The sequence below is a fragment of the Egretta garzetta genome, unplaced genomic scaffold (genome assembly GCF_000687185.1).
Source record: "Egretta garzetta isolate BGI_Z169 unplaced genomic scaffold, ASM68718v1 scaffold70, whole genome shotgun sequence".
Taxonomy (NCBI): domain Eukaryota; kingdom Metazoa; phylum Chordata; class Aves; order Pelecaniformes; family Ardeidae; genus Egretta; species Egretta garzetta.
In genome coordinates, this window is record NW_009258539.1 from 5018202 (window position 1) to 5037848 (window position 19647).

General features: G+C 42.2%; 1 protein-coding gene across 1 annotated transcript in view; it reads left to right on the forward strand.

Annotated features, from left to right (window-relative positions):
• Positions 1 to 19415, forward strand: part of DMD (dystrophin) — a 1215125-nt gene extending 1195710 nt beyond the window's left edge. The window contains 2 exon segments of the mRNA XM_035901725.1: positions 4523 to 4615; positions 19318 to 19415. Coding sequence (XP_035757618.1) covers positions 4523 to 4615; positions 19318 to 19415 — 191 coding nt within the window.
• Positions 19416 to 19647: the final 232 nt, after the last annotated feature.

Genomic DNA, 19647 nt, shown 5'->3' on the forward strand with positions numbered 1-19647 from the left:
GACTTTCAGCTATTAAGCATGACACGGCTGATTTAAATGTACCCAGTATTAATTATGGCTAAGAGATTAAATGTATGATTAATTATCCCCATGTTAACTGATGTGATCTTATTTTTAATATGTCATGGCTCAATCAGTAGGATTGAGCTGTCACTCACAGGCAGTACTCATCTAGTGTCTTTTCTAAATATCACATCAGATGTGATAATGAACACTATGTGAGTTGTGGAGTAAGGTTAAGTAATAATATTCTGTAGCTAGAGGCTGGAATTATTATTGTGGTGCTTTTAGTAACTGGTCTGCAGCATTTTCCTAATTGCCTGTCTGTTATATAATTAATAAGTATTTATTACCAAGCAGTAAGGATTTTCTGCTAGTAAAAAAGCAATCAACCATTGCAGCATCTTTAAGCAAATGTACTTAAATTACTTCAACAAGATAATATTTGAAGTACGGTGATAATATTCTGCTTCATACACAGAAATTTATTTAGTGTATATTAGAGAGAGGCTTTGTGGGAGAGTGAGAGGCTTAAATGAGAGCTTTTCTCTTCACTGCTGTTAGTGAAATAGTCGATGACAGTGAGAAATTGAACGGGAGGGGATGTTCTGCTCTGTCTGAAGTGTCATCGTGGTGGAAGATATAGCTTGTTCAGGGGCTTTTTCTTCCATCCTGAGCATAGGCAATAACATCAGCCTGTGCCGTTATCAAACAAGATGGGTTCTGTACTCCCTACAACAAAAAAAAAGTGAAATAAATTGTACCTTTAGGAATGCTTAAGTTAAACCCTGGGGGTGAGAGTACAGTCACAGGTAACAGCAATTTCGTTTGGATCTTTTTTAATTGTATTACTAGTGAGTAAATATTTTGCAACAGTGTAGGCAAAATGTATTAGTGAAGTAATTTGCATGGCTTTCTGAAGAAATGTTGTGAATTTCATCACATAAAATATGTTAATTAAAATACACAAGAAAAGATAGGGAAACAGTGATTCCCAGCCATTTCATTAAAAGTCCTGTAGTTTCATTTTTTATCATTCAGTAGGACAAAATACAATAATGTACTTCTTATCATTTGACTCGATATGAAATTGTTCCCATTTAACTTGTGAGACTGAAATTAATTACTTAAAGTGCATAAAATCATAAAAACAACTAAAACTTATTTAAAGCAAATGTTTAGACGTGAATTGGAGTTTTCTGTTTGTTCGATTGAGCCAGTATGTGGAAGGACAGTGAGATGGTGAATCATTATCAGGGTGATCGTGTTGAGAGTCAGCAAAGGAACACTGTTGGCAGCATGGAGCAGAGCTTATAAAAAGAATTACTAACCGAGCTAACAAATAGCAACTAATTCAGTTGGTCGAGTCTCCTTTCACACACAAAAAGCAGAGTTTTCTGAAGTGCAACTTAAAATATTCTTGAATTGTGAACGGAACCAGAGGGGCATTGTAAATAATGCTCCCATGCAGCAGGCATGCGCCCAGTAATGAGGGAGTCATCATTTCTGAGAAAATTCAGAGGATCTCTAGGTCTCTCAGGCAATGAGGTAATGTAGTGGTAGCTTTTACACATTCTTCTTTTTGAAAGGAGACCTTAGGTGTTTTAGTTTGAATGTAGACCCGCTGTACTTCTCTGTCTCTCTGCTTTCTCAAAGAGAGATTACTGGAAAAGGTTTTCCACCAGCAGTGTTTTCCACCTGTTTGGTAAAAGCAACAACCCAGTAAGATCCCAATTTACAAATAGAAGAGCTTATCCCTTGAAAACCTGAAATACACCTAGGCAGGTGGAAAGCTTCTGCTTTTCTTCTCATAGAGTCTTAGTGGGAAAGTCCTGATCTTTGGCCTTTCTTACCCAGTAATGTAGCAGCAGAAGAGGTTCTCTGAGGCGTGGGAGCCAAGAGTTTGTTTCTGAACTTCAATTCGTTCAGATACCACCAGAATATTTGAGACCCACCCAGCTCCCCAAGCCTTTTGTAGAAACACGAATGGGGAGGACTGTTCCGGGTAAAGAGAGGTAATTGAGGTCTGAAGGTGTCTTTACTTTTGTCAGGTTGTTTGGCTCATGTCTTAGTTTGTCACTTAATAGGAAATGCTCAGACAAATCATCCAAATGAGAAAAAAATAAAAATAATGCATTTTAAATAAAAGATGCAGCAGTCTTTAGGGTCAACACAGTTCAGTTTGTGTCAGCACTTACCAGGACATTTGGAAATCAGTACCTGTCCTCAGTGCTTCTTGGCAAGGACAGCAGCAGCACTGCCCTCTTCTTCCGATATCAATAGCTACATTCCAGTCATGGGATTCATCCCACCAGGTTTCTGTAATGGCAACCAGGTCGTAGCTTTCTAGCAGCATGATTGCTTCCAACTCCTCTTGTTTGTTTCCCATGCTGCGTGCGTTTGTATAGAGGCATCTCATCTGAGCTGTCGGCCTCATCACCTTCATAGCAGTACACTCCTTGTTTCCTTTGAGGTGTTTCATGGGCTTTTCCTTGTTGGCTCCTATTACCTCAGGAGCCTCCGGCTCACCTCCGCCAGACTTCAACCTTGCTGCAGCACCCCTGGCACACTGCTGGGCAACAGGTTGAGGGCTCATACTAGCCCCCAGTCCCTCTAACCCTTGCATATCAACCCCTGGCCTGTCGCTGGCAAGCCCGATAGGTTCCCCTTCCCCCTTCACATCTAGTTTAAAGCCCTGTCAATGAGCCCTGCAAGCTCCTGGGCAAAGACCCTCTTCCCCCTTTGAGAAAGCTGGCTCCCATTTGATGCCAGCATTCCCGGTGCCGTGTAGACCATCCCGTGGTCAACGAACCCAAAGTTGTGGCGGCGACACCAGTCGCGAAGCCACGTGTTAATAGACTGAGTTCTCCTGTACTGCCCAGTGTCTCTTCCCACAACTGGAAGGAGCGAGGAGAAGATGACCTGCGCTCCAGATCCCTTCACTAACCGCCCCAAGGCTTTGAATTCTTTTTTCATCACCCTCGGGCTACTTACTGCAACTTCATCTGCACCCACGTGGAAGAGCAGTAAGGGATAGTAGTCCGAGGGTCGGACCAGGTTAGGAAGCTTCCTAGTGACATCTCTAATCTGGGCTCCTGGGAGGCAGCAGACCTCCCTATGAGCAGGGTCCGCCCATGCTGATAAGGTCCTTGGCCTGGGTAGAAGCAGCAAGATCTCGCTCTTGAGTTTTCACCTTGACATCCAGCAGAGGCTGGAAGGACATTACTTCTGCTAAGGCACCTCTGTCGGTGCAACAGTTGATGCGGAGGTAACTCACGATGCGAGTTGATTTCTGTGAACCCAGCACCAGACGAAAGCTGAACAAACTGCAAGCAGTCTCAGCAGCTATTTTTAGACCATTAATGGAATAAAAGAAGCTGATGCGAAGACCATCACTTACATGAATTAAGTGCTTCTTGCAGACACTTCACTCCACTTCTTTTACTGGAGTGGGAAAAATGACTCTTGGTCAGTAATAGCTCATGTGAAACTCCTGGCCCTACAGTGAGGCCAACACTAAGCCTAATAATAGCAAATACATGCAGTCCTGAAGTGTTCCTTTAGCATCTCTTTTAGTAGGCTTTCCACTAGCTTGGATCACCTCAGTGTTTAAAGAATGTGAATACTAACAGAAAATCAGAAGAAAGGGTCATTAAGTCATTTTCAAAATAAGGTTGTACCTCTCGTGGTTATCGCAGGCAAAATTGCTTTTGTGTTTTAATAGGGATAAAAGAAATCTAGTTAAAAAGGAGGATCTCATATTCTTTAGGTGTATTCTTTTTTCAGATGCTTTATTTGTATTGGAGGCTGGGGTCTACAGAAAATAAACATACGGATTTTAGTTATCTGAAACCATGACCAAAAAAACCCCAGTAAAAATAAAATGTATTGAATTTCCCATTAAGCTGCGGCCCTATAATCAGGTTATGGAAATTATTCAGTGGGAGAAATGTATTTCGCTTTATTAAACTGCTGCTAAACCCTTTTACAGTACAATTGAATGTTCTTGGAGCGCCAATCTGATGCAGTTAAACTGTCAGAAATATTAATACTGATGCAGATGAGAATCTGGGTTTCTACTGATTTACGCAGCTAGGCAAAGCAGTGCTCACATGAATCCAGCACTATTAGAAAGCAGCTCAATAGCAGCACTCACAACAGCAATTTTTTTTTCCCATTAATAGAATAAGAGAAGCTGAAACAACGAGTGTCATTTATGGAACTAAATGGTCCTAGAAGACATTTTACCCCACTTCTTTTACCAGAGTAGATTATTTCTTAAATCACTTTTTACAAATTAAAGTCAGTGTTAATTGCTTAAAATTCGTTGTAATTTCACTTAGATCCTTAAAAAGAGAGAGAAACATAATATTCGACAAAATTCACCTTTAAAATTTTGATTGTAAACTAAGCAGAAAATGTGTTTAAGTGCCTTAGCTGCGTGAAGGATGTGCGCAATAGCAAGCTGTTAGCAAATGGTTTTATAGTGGCTCTGATGCAGTGGCGTGGGTTTGCTTTCCAGGCGAGGATGAGCTGCTCAGCCCTCCCCAGGACACAAGCACAGGTTTGGAAGAAGTGATGGAGCAGCTGAACAACTCCTTCCCCAGCTCCAGAGGTGAGCGCTGCTGCCTGCGGCAGATGAGAGGGAAGAAGATAAAAGGGCTTTCTGTTCCTTGATGTTTTCAGGGGGTTGTGTTTTGGTTTCAGGTTTTTTGCCGCTCTTTGTTTTCATTTTAACAATAGCTGTAGAGAAATCTGTCTTATTTAGAGTGGAGAAGCAGCCTGCTCCTCCTTTACCTTAAGCTACCTCCGCAGGTAGCCCCTTGCTTGATACGTGGATGAAGCAATGTCTGTCTGAGAATCTTTTTTCCTGAGCATTTTCTTCTCTTCCTTTTTGCCGTGTTCCTTTTCTCACAACTTCTCTCCTTTTCAGTCAGTCGCCTTTTGCTGATTTATTTTTAATACAAGTCTTGGCACATTTTTCTTCTGTCCTTACCTTTCTCCAAGAAGAATCTGGTTTGAAATAATATTAAAGTTCTGAGTCAAAGTTCTTGACCTTGTAGCACTTCAGTCCAGAGTGATGGAGGGAAAAACAAGCGGGCTGCTTGTCTGTGCAGTGTAGGCTGCACTTGTGCGTACAGCCACAGCATTTCTTTCAGTGTTTCCATTCTGCTCATTCCTGTTGTTTGCTAAAGATAAGCATTTGTATTACTGGGATTTATTTGTTCAACCTTTTTCTGTTTAAGAAGGTCTTTTCTGAGCGCAGAGAAAATACTCTGCTGCCAAGAATAATGGCTTAAATTCCTAGCAGGGGATGGGGAAGTTTGGGACATTACCTGTTGCTGTGAAAGAAGGCTCAGACATACAAAACTCTTGGCAAAACAAAGTCCCGGTGTCTATTGACAGCCTGTTAAGCGGATTTCAGTAGGGGCACAGGCGTACTGCAGGGCCCCTTGCACAGGTTTCACACATCACCCAGAAGTTCTTCTTTGGTAGATTAACCATCATTAACCATCATACTAGATGTTCAGTGAAGTCAAGTTTTCTCCAGCCTTTTGATTTCAAAGCAAGCTCAGCTCTCATCAGGCATCATCTGTGAGCAGTGGAAAAGGAGAAGGCAGTATAAGCTGCGTAATATCTCATGCTATAGATCAAAAGATGCAATCGTTTAGAAAGATACTGTTGAAGAAAATCTAATAGAATATATTGTTAACTACATTCATCTCCACCTCAGCATTATATGAAAAAGTCCTATGTCCAGCCCCCATTTTGCCTAGATATTAATTACCAGAGACAACAGATGAAAATTGGTATGTAGGTAAAAATGGACTTATTTTTAAAGTCGCTGTGTACACAAGGTTACAACAGGCAGTGCTTTCTTATCAGTGACCATCATTTGTGTAAATACGTTGTATTTAAGAGATCTTGCATAATCGTATTTGTCTAAGCGTAGATACCCCACGTGTTAAAATATTCACCAAATGTGGTATCTAATTTGTAATCGTAGCTGGTGACACTGACAAACAGTGTTTCTTTTTAAAAACAAGCTTAGTTTTAAGTAAACTGGGAGCAATTTACGAAACAACAGTTAATGAGATATTTGAAATACACTGGTTCATCTCCTGTGCATAAATAGGTAGAGATCAGTCTGTTAGATGTCACTCCCTACCAACTGAGAATAGAAAGGGTTCTAATTTTATTTTGTTAGTGAAAAATACAAAGCTTCATGAATCAAACTGACAGAATATAAAGTTTAGTGGGGAAAAAAAAGGATTTGAAATTGGTAACATCAGCTCATATTTTAATTCCGTTAAGTTAAGCTGTAACTTCACATTTTCATTCTGGTGATGCAAAATGCAGTCATTTAAATACAGACAAAGAATGTACGCCCTTATTTTGTTTCTCCATTCAATACTATGTTAAAAGTGCAATATGTGATCACAGGCATCCCTAAAAGAGATGGCAGCTTACATGCTTTCCTGCCTGACTAGCAGCCGTCAAAATACTCTCTAGCTGCCTGGAGGGCTGTGAGCGAGGAGGAGGCACAGTCTTGGTTTGACACGTGTCTTCTTCTGTCCTCCTCAGCCAAGCTGCAAGAGGAGCTTCTGGTGTGGCAGCCAGGAGCAGGCACACCCCGTCAGGCAGAGCCAGGCTTCCCACAGCACTTTTCTTCTTGGGCCTGACCAAGGCACTTGTCGGGCTGAGTCAGAATCTGCCTCTTCCCCTCTCTTTGGCTACACAAAAAGATTAGTCCAGCTGGGAGAACAAGTCGTTCACTTTTTGGAGAATTGTACCAGGTTTTGGCTGAAGAGATTAGGACCTCGATTAGGTTTCTCTCAGGTAGCTCAGGTATCTTTTGATGCATTTGCACAAATGCCAGGTTTGTGTAATTGCTTTTGGTTGAGCAATAGGAACGGTCAGGCCCTCTGTGAGAAATAGTTTGTCCTACAACCAGTGCGAATGGTTTTCCATTCACTGGTTGATATAGAAGGCTACTGACATAATCAGTTTTGGTGAGATCTCATGCAAAATGCAGTTACTGGAGTTTTCTTCTACTCCCATTTTAACAACTAAATTCTATTCTATACCTGCATAAACAAAGCTTACGTTTGCAGCGAATTTGCCACAGCCTCATGTAGACCTTCACTGTGAGATGAAGGATGCTGTGATCAATCAGATTCCACAGGTGTCAGGGACATGACTTACAACTTACCAGACTGCAGGAAGGAGAAAAGGAAGCAGGGCTGACTGGTCTCAACAAACCACTGAATCAGGGGCCTTTTTGCTGCTGAGAGGTGCAAATCTGTATCTCGGGCTTCCAGTCTACAGAAAGAGATCAAAGTGTAATTGCAAAAGCATGAAAGCAGTTTGGCAAAGGAAGCCTGAGGAGAGGGCATAGTGTAAGGATTCAGACGTGGTGCAAGTAATATTTTATTTCTTTGCATTACAGGTTGCATTGAATCTCAAGCTATTAGTAGGTATTCAGGAAATGGAACAGTAAGCCCAAACAAGAGATGAGCACAGATCTATAAAGAATACATTTTCTTATACTAATTCTTATTAAGTAGAATTAAAAAATTGTCAGATGCAAGAAACTCAGTCATCCTGGTCAGGCATTCAGAAGTGTGTTGCGATACAGGAGCTTATGAAATACTATTTGAAAAGTGAATTCAAGCAACTTGGGTAAAGTGGCACCACATGTGATGCATACTATCTTTAGGAATTAAAACTAGAAAGAAGATCGATTAAATGCCCAAGATTGACTAGTATTAGAAGTAGCTTTGTTTATTTCTATACTAATGCTGTAGAAGGAGAAGTCTACTATGATATTCATAGACATATTCATGCAATTCCAGAAAACCTGCAGAGGACACAGGGCACTCTTCAAAACCTACCTAGTCTGGAAGTGAGAACAACAAAATGAAATCCAGGAAGGGACAAACAACCATACAAATAACCTGAAATTGATACATGGAATCAATTGAGGAAATCTAGGGATGTATTAAAAGGCCTGGGAAGTTACTGGAAGGGCATTAAATGTGGGTTTCCTTTGTGGCCTGTAAAAATAAGGATGTTAAATTTCAAGCTAAATGTTCAGCTCCAGCATGTCACAGCATGGGGAGTGATACGCCTTTTGAATCAGGGATGTAATTCTGGGTGCCCTATTGCCATTAGGATAACGACAGCGTGGAGGAGCACAGAACAATATGACAAGCAAACTGGACTCTGAAGGCTTTGGTTGATGAGAAAAGTTCAGAGCTGAATAAGCAGTGAAGAGAGAAAAGGACTGAATTTCTGTGCTTGGGTGCACAGTTGTATAGTTGAACATCACAGGATACAAATTAAAACCAAAATGTTTAGTTTAAATGTCACTGAAAGCATCTGAAGCGTAAGATTTGCTCAGGTTGGGAAACAGTTTCCTAAAGCAAGTAGTAGCTCCTATTTTGGACTTCTGAAACAAAGAAGTAAAATGTAGTGGTAATTAGTTGTCACTCACCTGAAGATAGATTCATTTTGATTATGATATTTTCCAAGCTTTTGCTGCGTGGAGTTTTTTTTTAAAAGGACATCAAGGCTTCATAGCATCCTTTTGAATGTATTTTAGAGAAGCGTGCGTTAAACAAAATGTGTTGTAGACCTTCATAAGGAGATCTCAGATGCAATCTCTTGCGTTACTATATGCCTTTTATAGGTCTTTTTTTGTTGTTGTTTCTTCTGTTTAACCTTTTGGCAGTTCTTGGCATTTCTTAAGGAGCAGAGGACCTCCATGCTCCTCGCACAGCTGACTGTTGGTGCCGAAAGCTGCTTCGTTTCTGGAGAAGGAAATTCTGCTGAATACCCAATGATTGCTGTCCTTAAGGAATTTTTCTTTCCTTTTAATCTACAAGGTTTCCCATCCATTCCTCTTTTACTTTGCTGCTCCCAGCAAATTCACGACTGCCACAGCTGCTTCGAACAGCTGCTGTGCTAACGCAAAACAGATGTCAAAGCCAGAGGTCTGACATTTAGTGGAAATCTACCATTAAATACCACCTCTGTGGTTTATCTGACCCTGCTTGATAATGGGCCACAGAGGAAAACATTTTCACGCTGTATTTGTGCCCAAGCTACTAAATCTCCAGGGAATTGGTTCACAGTTAGAAAGCAAGATTGGCAGGCCAGTATTTTTTAAGCCAAATTCATCTCTCCTGCAGCACTGAGGAGAAACAAGTTGCACCACTACGGGTGGATCTCATGGTGGACCAGGCTGTGTTTTACGGTTATGGTTTTGTGGCAAATGCTTTCTACGAATAAAGCTGGGAGAGGAAAGGCAGAAGTTCTTGAGCCAGCTGCAGTTGGTGAGAGAGCTTCCCAGGCTTTAGACACAGAGCCGTTGCGGGTGAATAATGAAGATGTGGGAGCCACGGAGTGCTTAGAAATGAGACCGTGATGGCTTAAAAGAGCTAAGAGGCCATGACCTCATGTGAAAACACTTGGAGAGGGATTGGTACTCACCGTCATTATATAACATAATATTGCGTAATGCAGATGTTGTCCTGTGCAGTGAAACTACAAGACCTCACGGCAATAACTAAATGGCACTAAGAGTAGCACCATCTTTTACAAGTTTGGTTTTATATTTATCTCAGTCACATAAAAAGAACACACCAGACACATTCTCTCCTCTCAGTCTTGCATCAGCCAGGCTCTGTCATGAATGGCACTAGTGTCCTAAGTGGAACTAGCAACTTTCAGCCCGGCAAATAACATAGTTTCTCTTATTCTGCCAGCAAAACATCTTACGACGCAGACTTTTCTTTTCACACTTTACTGAAGCAGTGGGAGAGTACCCTGGAGTTACTACACTGTAGGTTATTCTGGAAATACTCTTCCAGTTGAGCTACCCTGGCCACCTGTGGACTGTATCCCCTTCTTCGGGCTATGGTCCTACATGCCACATCAGTGAGCCCAGGTGACTGAGATCCCGATTCACTCCCCTGGGGCACAGCACTGCCCAAGTGGCTGAGCTTCTCTGCAGATTTCTGCTGGGACAGTGATGGGGAGGACTAGGTCTTCTGTGATTTATAATGCTCAATCCCGTTGTAAACTGAGAGTACGTTATGGATTTAACAAAATTTCAAGGAACTTTTTTTTAAGAAAAAAAGCTGTTGCAGATCCAGATCTCTCCCCTCTGTGGCCTGACCCTCTCCTGAGTTTAGTGAGCAGGGCAGCACAGTAGGTGCTTTGCGCTCTCCACTTTGATCTCAATCTGCAATAGATGCATGAAGTTTTTATTAGTGCCTCTCCTTTCAGGTTTGATTTGATCACTCTCTGTCTGTACTTTTTGCCTGTGATACAATGTCATGTAGATGTCCAAAAAAGAAAAAGACTCTTCTATTTTGTAAGGGCAGGAAATCTTGATTTGAGCAGGAATAATAGATAATTAGGCACCCGTGCATTGTGTATCAGTATTTTGATGCCTTACAGAATACAAATTTTCATAACTGCGGCAATACAATCTTCTTCCTCTGCAACTTACACCAAACCATACTCCTTGCCTTAAAACTGAGACACACGCATTCATTCATTCATTTGCAAAGAAGAAAATAAAGTAAAATCCATTAAACCCTTTTTAAACATCTTCCTTCAAAAGAAATTAGCTATTACTACAGTAGTGCTACTCTTTGGTGCATTTAACAAATTCTAGGGCTGATTACTCACTGCAGACTTTCCTCACCAGCTGTTTTGTGTGGTGCAGAGCTATCCCAGTTAGCTTTAAATATGTTCGTTTTCAAGCAGAATCCAGTCTGTCTCATGTAGATATTTAAATTGGACACTGTGTACCTGCGATTTTAGGTGCTTGTGCAGACAGGTAGGCATTTCTTAAGACCTCCAAAAAGGTATTTTGCATTTAGGCAGTTCCTTCTCTCCTCTTGACCCCAGCTAAACCGTCTTCATCTGGATCTCATTCATGCCCCAGGAACTCTTGCACACACAGCTGTACCATGCTGCGGTTTCTGGGGGCCTTAGGTAGACCACCTACTCACCTAAACCTTGGGGCTTTTCCTCAGAAGATGACCAATATATGCAAAGGATTTTATATTTTCATTTTCAAGGATTTTCTGTTACGTGACTTCTATTGGTGAGAGGTTCTCATCTTCCCTCCTGGGAGGCGTTTTTTAGGGAATTCATGGCTCCTGATAAAAGCACCAGAGGAGGTCACAGGCTGTGTAGCTGCTCGTGTAAGTCCTGGAGAGTTAGGCAGGCCTGCAAGGTGAAGTCCTTAGAACTGAAGCGACACCTCTCCTGGCTGCCAAACTCACGCCGGTACCCCTGCGCACCACTGGTACGTGCAGTACAGACATAACCCGAGTCAAGGCTCCCCTTAGGAGCAGAATAAAAACCCACATGCAGAGCATGACTACAGACCTATTATTATCACTTCTAACAGCAAGTATGCTGTCGGGGAGAGGGAGAGGGGAAGGAAGGGAATAAAACTTCCTCTGTTGTGTAAATCGTAACCTTTGCTGCCCAGGCCCTTCAGAGGTGGCCCCGGCCATTTCCATTGCCTGGAGTTTGTAGCTGAGCGGCGGCTCTGACCTGTGGTGGTCGGCGATGCCATTCCCTTCCTCCACCCTCTCCTCCTCTCCTTTACCACCTCCGCTCAGCTTTGCTCTCTTGCTGACCCTTGTTCTGCTCCTTGTAAAATACCTGCAAAGCTATTTATTGTCCTCCTTCCCTTCTCCTGCAGGCTGCCGTAGCTGGAAAAAAACTCGACAGCAATTAGGTTACTGTTATGCTGACCGGTGCGTTCTCCCATAGATATCTGTCTCTCTCCCCGTTGTCCCATACATCGTTTGCAATTACATCATTTACAACAGCTCTGGGGCAAAGATCATCCTCTTTCTTGAACGCCGTCTACCGCGGTGACTTCCTCGCCTAGGACTGCGAGTCTGGCAGAAAAAAGTCACCAGCTGTGTGGTGGGAAGGGGGGCGAGGGGGTGTTTCTGCTGTTGATTGACACCTGGCTTTCTTCTTTTCAAAAAACAAATACGCTATGCGTAGTGTTTGAGAAGCATCGGTATGATCAAAGTGTGGCTTCTGTGAAGGCTTGTCAGGAGCATCTTTTCAGCTAAACCCATGAATGACTCCTCTGTTTTGGCAGTACAGCTTGGAAGTGATAACTTTCCCTTTTTTCCCCTTTTACTTGAATTTACTTGAATGTTTTTTCTCCCTTTCTCCCTCTGCCCCCTCAATTTTACCATGCTTGCAGATCAGCTTGTTGGAAACATCTTTCAGAATATATTTATCTTGAATGTGAGCATGTTATATTCCAGTTTACAGCTCTAGGTGTAAAACATGTGTGAGTATACACACATGTATATATATGAATGTATACCTGTGTATATGTATGTACGCTGTAATAAAACATAAAGTGTCTGGATGAATTAATTTGGTGCTGGGGAAACATGATTTTACCACTAATACTGATTAGTAGAAGTACTCAAATTGAGGAAATCTGGATGCTCAGAACATGGATTCACATCTTCTCTGCCATCCTTATCGCCAACTGAAAGGCCTGTAAGTTGGTTTTAGTAGTGTTCTCAAGTGGTTTTGCTAGGTTAAAACCAAGCTGCAGATGACAGAACTGTTCTTGAGTGAATCGGCTCAGAATCGTCAGTGGATTTCAGTGCACTTCCAGTCTTTGTTTAAAGCAGAAATGTGGTTATTTGATATGAAATTCCTAAATGGAAATTGCAGTTTCTCTTACAGTATAAAATATATCTATTCACGTGTGCTTTTTTTTTTCCCTTCTTTTCTGATAATTCTCCCACTTCCTCTCTCTGTTCCTAAAGGAAGAAATGCCCCTGGAAAGCCAGTGAGAGAGGTTAGTGAGATGCAGGCTCACTGCCATGGCTTCTGTTTGTCACAGCTTGCTTTCTGTGCCCAGCATGCGTGTGACGGCAGCACGGGTTTGCTTGGGTTTGGTGAAGGGCAGGGGTGGTTTTATTTTGCTTTGGGTTTTGTTTGATTTTGCTGAGCGCGTTCCCCATGTGTGCTCTAACAGTAGCGTACCTCTCAACTTTCAATGGAGACGTCGTCAGCTCAGGGATCTGCATTTTCTAATGTCCTCCCAGAGGTGGAAACTCAGGAGTGGGGAGGAGAAAATAATACATTGAAATTAAGCCTCTGTATGATAAATGTGGTCAGCAAATACGCTGCAGTCATTGGCTTTATGTTCTCTTGCTCTTGTACGTAAGCACAACAGGGAGACCCACATCTCCTGCTGTTCTGCTTACATACTCACAATTGTATTTACATGTATGTGGCAACATACCAACCATCATCTCCAGTTATTAAATAGTTTTTTTCTTTTTCTTTAGAACAGTGAGAGTTGAGAGGTATAAGAGATTCAGGTGTTTTAATTTCCTGATACACTATTGCAGAACGAAGAACGCTACTAACATTCACGAGCTCCACAGTGTTGCATTCTGCGATGTGAATGGGCAATGATTTTCACTGTGCACTTCGGACATGGTTGGTTTGATGCAAAATAGATTTTAGAATTTGTATGTCGCTGCTTGTTAACGGAGGAAAACGTTGTGTGCTGTGTTGTCATAGCACCTTTGAAAGTATTTCCAGGGAGCCTTGATTTTTCCTCTGTGAAGCTGCTCTTGACTCGTCAACCAGATACAACGTCTGAAAGATGAATTCCTAGTGAAAATTATTATTAAAGATAAAATATTCAGAGACTGCCTGAGTGCAATTGCAAGTAGCTGTGTAGTGACCTTTCCCGCACAGGAGATGCTTGGTATGGGTGAGGCAGAAATTGAAGGATAACCCGGTTTGCAAACTTCTGCTGGTTTGGAGGAGGGAGGGGGGCGGGCATGGAAACACACTGGGCTGGGGTTTTTAGCAAAGCTGGTGTGAACCCCCAGTCACTGACAGGCTACCCTGGGTAAGCCAGCACTGCTTCTAATGCGGCGCCTTGTGATACAGTGGTTCTCTGTATTGGCTGTAGGAGCTGGCACAGGTCTAGCTACTTCGAGGAGCAAGTTCCTCAGTGCAGGTTAAGTATGTCCTCAAATGGCAGGTCCTCTCATATGGCTCAAAAAAGGGTGTTTGGGATGTCATCAACAGACTGCAGCAGTCCAGAGATGTTGTGGAAATGATGTTCATATTCAGCCCTGCATGTTCCCGGCTCATACAGTCTGAGAATTGCTCTCCAACTCAGCAAAACAGGTTGTTGATTTCCACTATCCTCATTCATATTTATGCATATTATTCAGAAAAAGCTTCTGCTGCTGAGGGCGTATTTGATACAATTAATTTAAAAAAAAAATATATCAAAAAATGGGCATGTCCTACCTGATCAGACTGCAGCAGCTTAACCCTACAGAAGTTGACTTCTTCAGTGAATCGCTCTCTGCTCTCCAGTTGTATTTGTGCTCGCTGATGGTTCCAGAGGGGACTTAGTAACTTGCAGAGCTGAATATAAAACGCAATTCTCCACCTGCTTATGAAGTGTATGAGCTAAGGTATAGAACAGCTTTTGGTTTATGTGTGAATCCATTTGCACAAAGGCAGATCTTGCAGTTTTAAACCCACTCAGCCAGGTTTTGATCCCATTACTCACATTAAGTATTGTCTTTGTGTGTAATCCCATGGATTTTGTGGCATTACTCGATAGGAATAAGGGTATGAAAATCCAACCCACCAACAGGAAGGATTTTTCTTTTGTTGGGGAAGGGTTAGAAATCTATGCTGCTAAAAAAGGCACTACATTGTGTTGGGGTTTCTTAATTTACTTTCTGTCCACTCTTTTGGGCCTGAATGCTCCACGTTTATTTCTCTGACAGGCTGTAGTATAAGATTGGTATTCAATTACTACACCCTCACCCAAGGGCCTTAATTCCAGTAGAGCCTCTAAAGCAAATTCAGCAGATGTGAAATGCATCATTCTGTATGTGACCAGAAGTGATGTAGTTAGAGTCTGCAGAAATAGGTGTCTTCTGCTTTCAAAGCAAATGCACCTGTGTTAATATTCCCTCCTTTTTATAAGTCTAAGTTAATATTGTCCGTGTACATTTTGAGCTTTATTGCTGTGTGTCAAAGTGTGTGCTAGTTTTTTTCTTACACGGTAGCATCTTTCAACCTTGCAGTGCCTCAAACATGGAGAAAACCTTTTCAGCTTTAATAGTAAAAAAAAGAAGAAAGAATGGAATTAATGCCTTCTTTGGTGGCATTACTTTAAAATATTAATTATAATGAGTGGAAAGGTATGATTTATATTTTTCTAAGTGCTTTTAGGATGGTATTTTTCTCATTTGCTTCTTAATTAAAAATGTCAGTCCTACATTTCAGTCTTAGAGAGGGCAGGGAAGAAGTAAAAGCAGCATAGCTATATGGAAACAACGAATTTGAGCTCTTATTTAGGTAACAAGCATTATAGAAGAGGGTGCAGTCATTGCATATACAGTACCAGGAAATTATTGCATATGTTGTTCTCAACTATTTGCAGTCTTGATTGACCTAGCTGATACTCCTGTCTGCGAGAGAGGCAAAAAAACCTGCTGGTGGTGCAGTGACGCCCAGCTGAGGGTTTGCCAGTTGGGTGGCTGGAGCTCAGCGATATTGCCCGTTCTTCTGGCCCATCCTCCCATCTCGTGACTGGCCCGGAGGCTGCGGTCCCCAGGCTGTTGCACTTTACAGTCCAGCTATTAACATAAACTGCAGTCAGCAGTGGTTTATGGTCATGCTCTGAGCTGTAAACTCAGATGGCGCAGGAGGAGGCACATAACCGTTCAGTTTTTCTGCAGAGGAAATTAAGACCTGTGCTAGAGAGGTAGCATGGATGGTGTGGGGGAGAGGGAATCGTATCTCCTTCATCACCCCAGCAGGCCTCCATGCAGCTTTTGTGGAGGGAAATTGGATTTGAAGCATAGTTATTTCAAAAATATGGCAGCAATTAAGAGAGAAAAGAAAAAAAGACTGGCAGACATTCCTCTAATTTTTATGCATTAAAAGAATACTGAGGGATGCCTGGATGCATAAGGTCTTCTTGGCCCATGTTTTAGTTGCCCAAACAATTTAGCAGTTTGTACCTACTGTGGCATACTTCTGAAAGACTTTTTTTCTATATTTTTGATTGAAGTTATTCTTTCTAGACCTAGATTCTTTCTATAAAACCAGCTTGCCTTTCTTACCTTTGCAGCTCTGTATCTGCCAGAACAAAATAGGATTAACAAATACCCATTTTTTCTGAAGATGGGGTTTAGCAGTTAGGGTTGCTCTAAGTCCATGGAAGGGTGATCACTCTTCCCGAGCTGGGAATGAGAGTCCCTGAAGAGCCCTGGATTCCCATTGTTGTTTCTAGAAACAACAGATCGCAACGAATCTGAACAAGAGACCACGATCCCACAGGCAGCAGTGCCTCTCACAGCTAGCTACCCAGTTACCACTCTCACCACCTCCCTGTCTCATGTCTGTAGCTTGCTGCAGGTGAGGAAAAAGAAGAGTATTTGAAGCCTGGAATTTTCTTGAAAGTAGTTTGCAGGGTCAGGGTGTTTGTGGGAATGCTGCATGTCGCTCCGGTTATACCAGGGCTATTACGATAAAGCCTTGATAGCACATGCCAGAAATGTACCTGAGCCACGTCAGAGGTTCGGGTAAGTAGAGCAAACCAGTGGCAGTTACCTTTCTGTTTACATAAGCATCTCCCATCTAAAATATGTTCTTGCTTTTGTATGACTTCATCAAATTTTCACTCTCCATGGTGTAATTCATTGAATCATAGAATCATAGAATGTTTTGGGTTGGAAGGGACCCCTAGAGGTCATCTAGTCCAGCCCCCCTGCAGTGAGCAGGGACACCGCTAACTAGACCAGGTTGCTCAGAGCCCCGTCCAACCTGGCCTTTTAATTTGCTCGATTGATCTCAGCCTGCATGGTGCCAGTAAGAGAGCTTATCCCTTACATGTAAAATAAATGCAGTAGCATACATTTATTTTAAAGGAAGGAATGCTGACCAGAACTTGGCAGGAATTTTTCGTACACTGTTACTTGATATGCTGTTGAGCAAATTACAGATTTTTGCTTTGAATGAATAAGATGACTATACATTAATGATTTATGGATGAAATTGCTGTTTGAGGCATCTGTTTCTCTGTGCATTAGTGCAATTAGCAAAATGTCACCAGGTTAGAACCAAGTTTTTCTTTGTATTGATATCTGGCAAACTGTGCCACACACAGCACAGCTCGCTCTCAAACGGGCAGCTTATTGAGTAGTTGTCTTTTAGATACAGCACAGTTTTGTGTAATGAATGCTACATTTACAAAAAAACACCCCAACTTAAAAAAATTAGTATTTGAATGTAAAAGGTGGTAATAGTTCTCCAGAAGAAACAAACTTCTCTGGACATTTCTCAGGTCATGTTTTTCTATTCCATAAATGCTGGTGAATATTAACTAATGTCACTCCCAAGTTCCTATATATGGTAGGAATGTCAACGGTGTAGTACTACCGTAATATTTGAATATTTGGAAGAGGGTGGTGCATTTGCTTTGCCCCACAGGGAAGATTCATTCCTGTTGTTAAGGAAGGTAGCTGTGTCAGGAGGGATGCCCACCGTGTAGGTGGGCAATGGTAACAGTCAGGCTCCGGCACATTACAGGTAGGGACTGCATGAAAGATGTGTCCTGGATAACCTGGTCATGTCCTTTCTTCATTTGGGTTCTCCTTCCTCAAGGACCATGGCGAGGACTCGGCATCCAGGCTAACGCAAAGCGTTCCTGGGAAGCAGAGTTGTGGGCAGACGGCACTGCACCTCCCGTGTTTTCCCAGACAAATATTCTATCACAAATACTCTCAGGGAGTAAATCAAACCCCTCAGGCCATAGCAACATGCAGTTTTATTGAGTAATACTTCCCCTGTTAGATATTTTCAGTTGCTGACACTCTGCAGCCTGGGGACTTCTTGAGTTGGAGGTCACATGCACTTCTTTGCATCTAAATAAATCTTTCTTCAGTCATTATTTTCTAACTCCTTTTTTAATTCATTTATGTGTTTGGCCTCAACATCAGCCTGTGGCGATGAGTTCAGTAATACAATTATGTGCTGTGTGGAGTATAATTTCCTTCTGCTTGTTTTAAGACCTTCTGTCTGCTTGTTCCTCCTTGTCCTTGCAAGAAATCTTGAACACTCAGTCCTTGCTTTGGATGCGCATCTTGTAGGGTGCCTAGATCTCTGTGATATTCCCTCTTCAGTCACATTTTTTCAGGAGGGAGACTCCAGATGGGATTCAGCTGTTTAAACCGTGATGTCTCTGTCGTTGGAGATGCCAGAGGGTATTTAACACAGTCATAGAGGGCTGCAGATCTGACACAGGACTTGCAGGAGACCCACACTCTTCTGGACAGCAGCTGGAGACCAGGCCAAGGGCCTAAAATGGCAACTTTGGGCAATTTAATCTCCCCACCTTAAAGTCTGTTTAGTCTCTAATTGCGATGAAGCCATTTCTTGTTGCTGATCAGCGTTGCTACCTTTCCTTTCCATTTGCAGCGGTGGTAAAATGAGTGTGAGAAGCCGTTACCGGTTTCATCTCCAGAACTGTATTTATCACTCCTGTGTAGGACAACCACGTGTTGTGGTTATACCATCCTAGGACTTTACAGTGGTTACGGGTGAGGAGAAATGAACCGCTGTAGAGTGGTTGCTCAATAACTGTGGCATCTTTGTTTCTGCTGGACTGCTGTCTGAAGAGCAAAGGATATTTTGAAAAACATTGAATAAACTGCAAGCTGTTTAGTTTGGTCATTGTTTTAGCTACCCGGGCAGGTATCGTGCTGGGACCTCTTGGGTTTAATCATTTAGTTAATTACTGCTGATCTATTTGTTTCTGTTTTTCTCCTTGCTAGAACATTGAATGGTCAAACACTTGCAACACCAGTTGGAAACTTTCTGTGATGTCAGTGGATGTAATTGTTGCTTTTGGTGAATGTCCGCAATGATGCAGCTTCATCGCTGTGGGATGGGGGGGGAGGTTTTGGGAGACAAACACGCTGGCTTACTGTCAACATAGTTTACCCTAGCCATTCAAGCCAGTATTGCTGTTAAGCGATCGGCAAAACTGGCGACTTTTGCTAATGACAACGTATTAGACTCATCGAGGAGACTTTTGGAAAGAGTACTCTCCGGTGTACCCCACCGGGGATGGCGGCGAGTGGTACACGGAGAGTGATGGACCTGTGCTTGGCCTTTTCTGTAAAATGTTCCCACCAGTCTGCTGCCGCATCTTCTTCATTTAATTTCCTCTCCTTTGACTTTCTTTTTCAGGCCACAATGTAGGGAGCCTTTTCCACATGGCAGACGACTTGGGAAGAGCGATGGAAACCTTAGTGACAGTGATGACCGACAACAAGGTGTTAGAATAGCAAGATGTGTTTTACAACTTCAGGCGTCCCGCATGGTTTTTATAATATTCATACTACAAAGAGGATTAGACTGTAAGAGTTTACAAGAAAACAAATCTATATTTTTGTGAAGGGTAGTGGTACTATACTGTAGATTTCAGTAGTTTCCTAAGTCTGTTACTGTTTTGTTAACAATGGCAGGTTTTACACGTCTATGCAATTGTACAAAAATTATAAGAAAACTACATGTAAA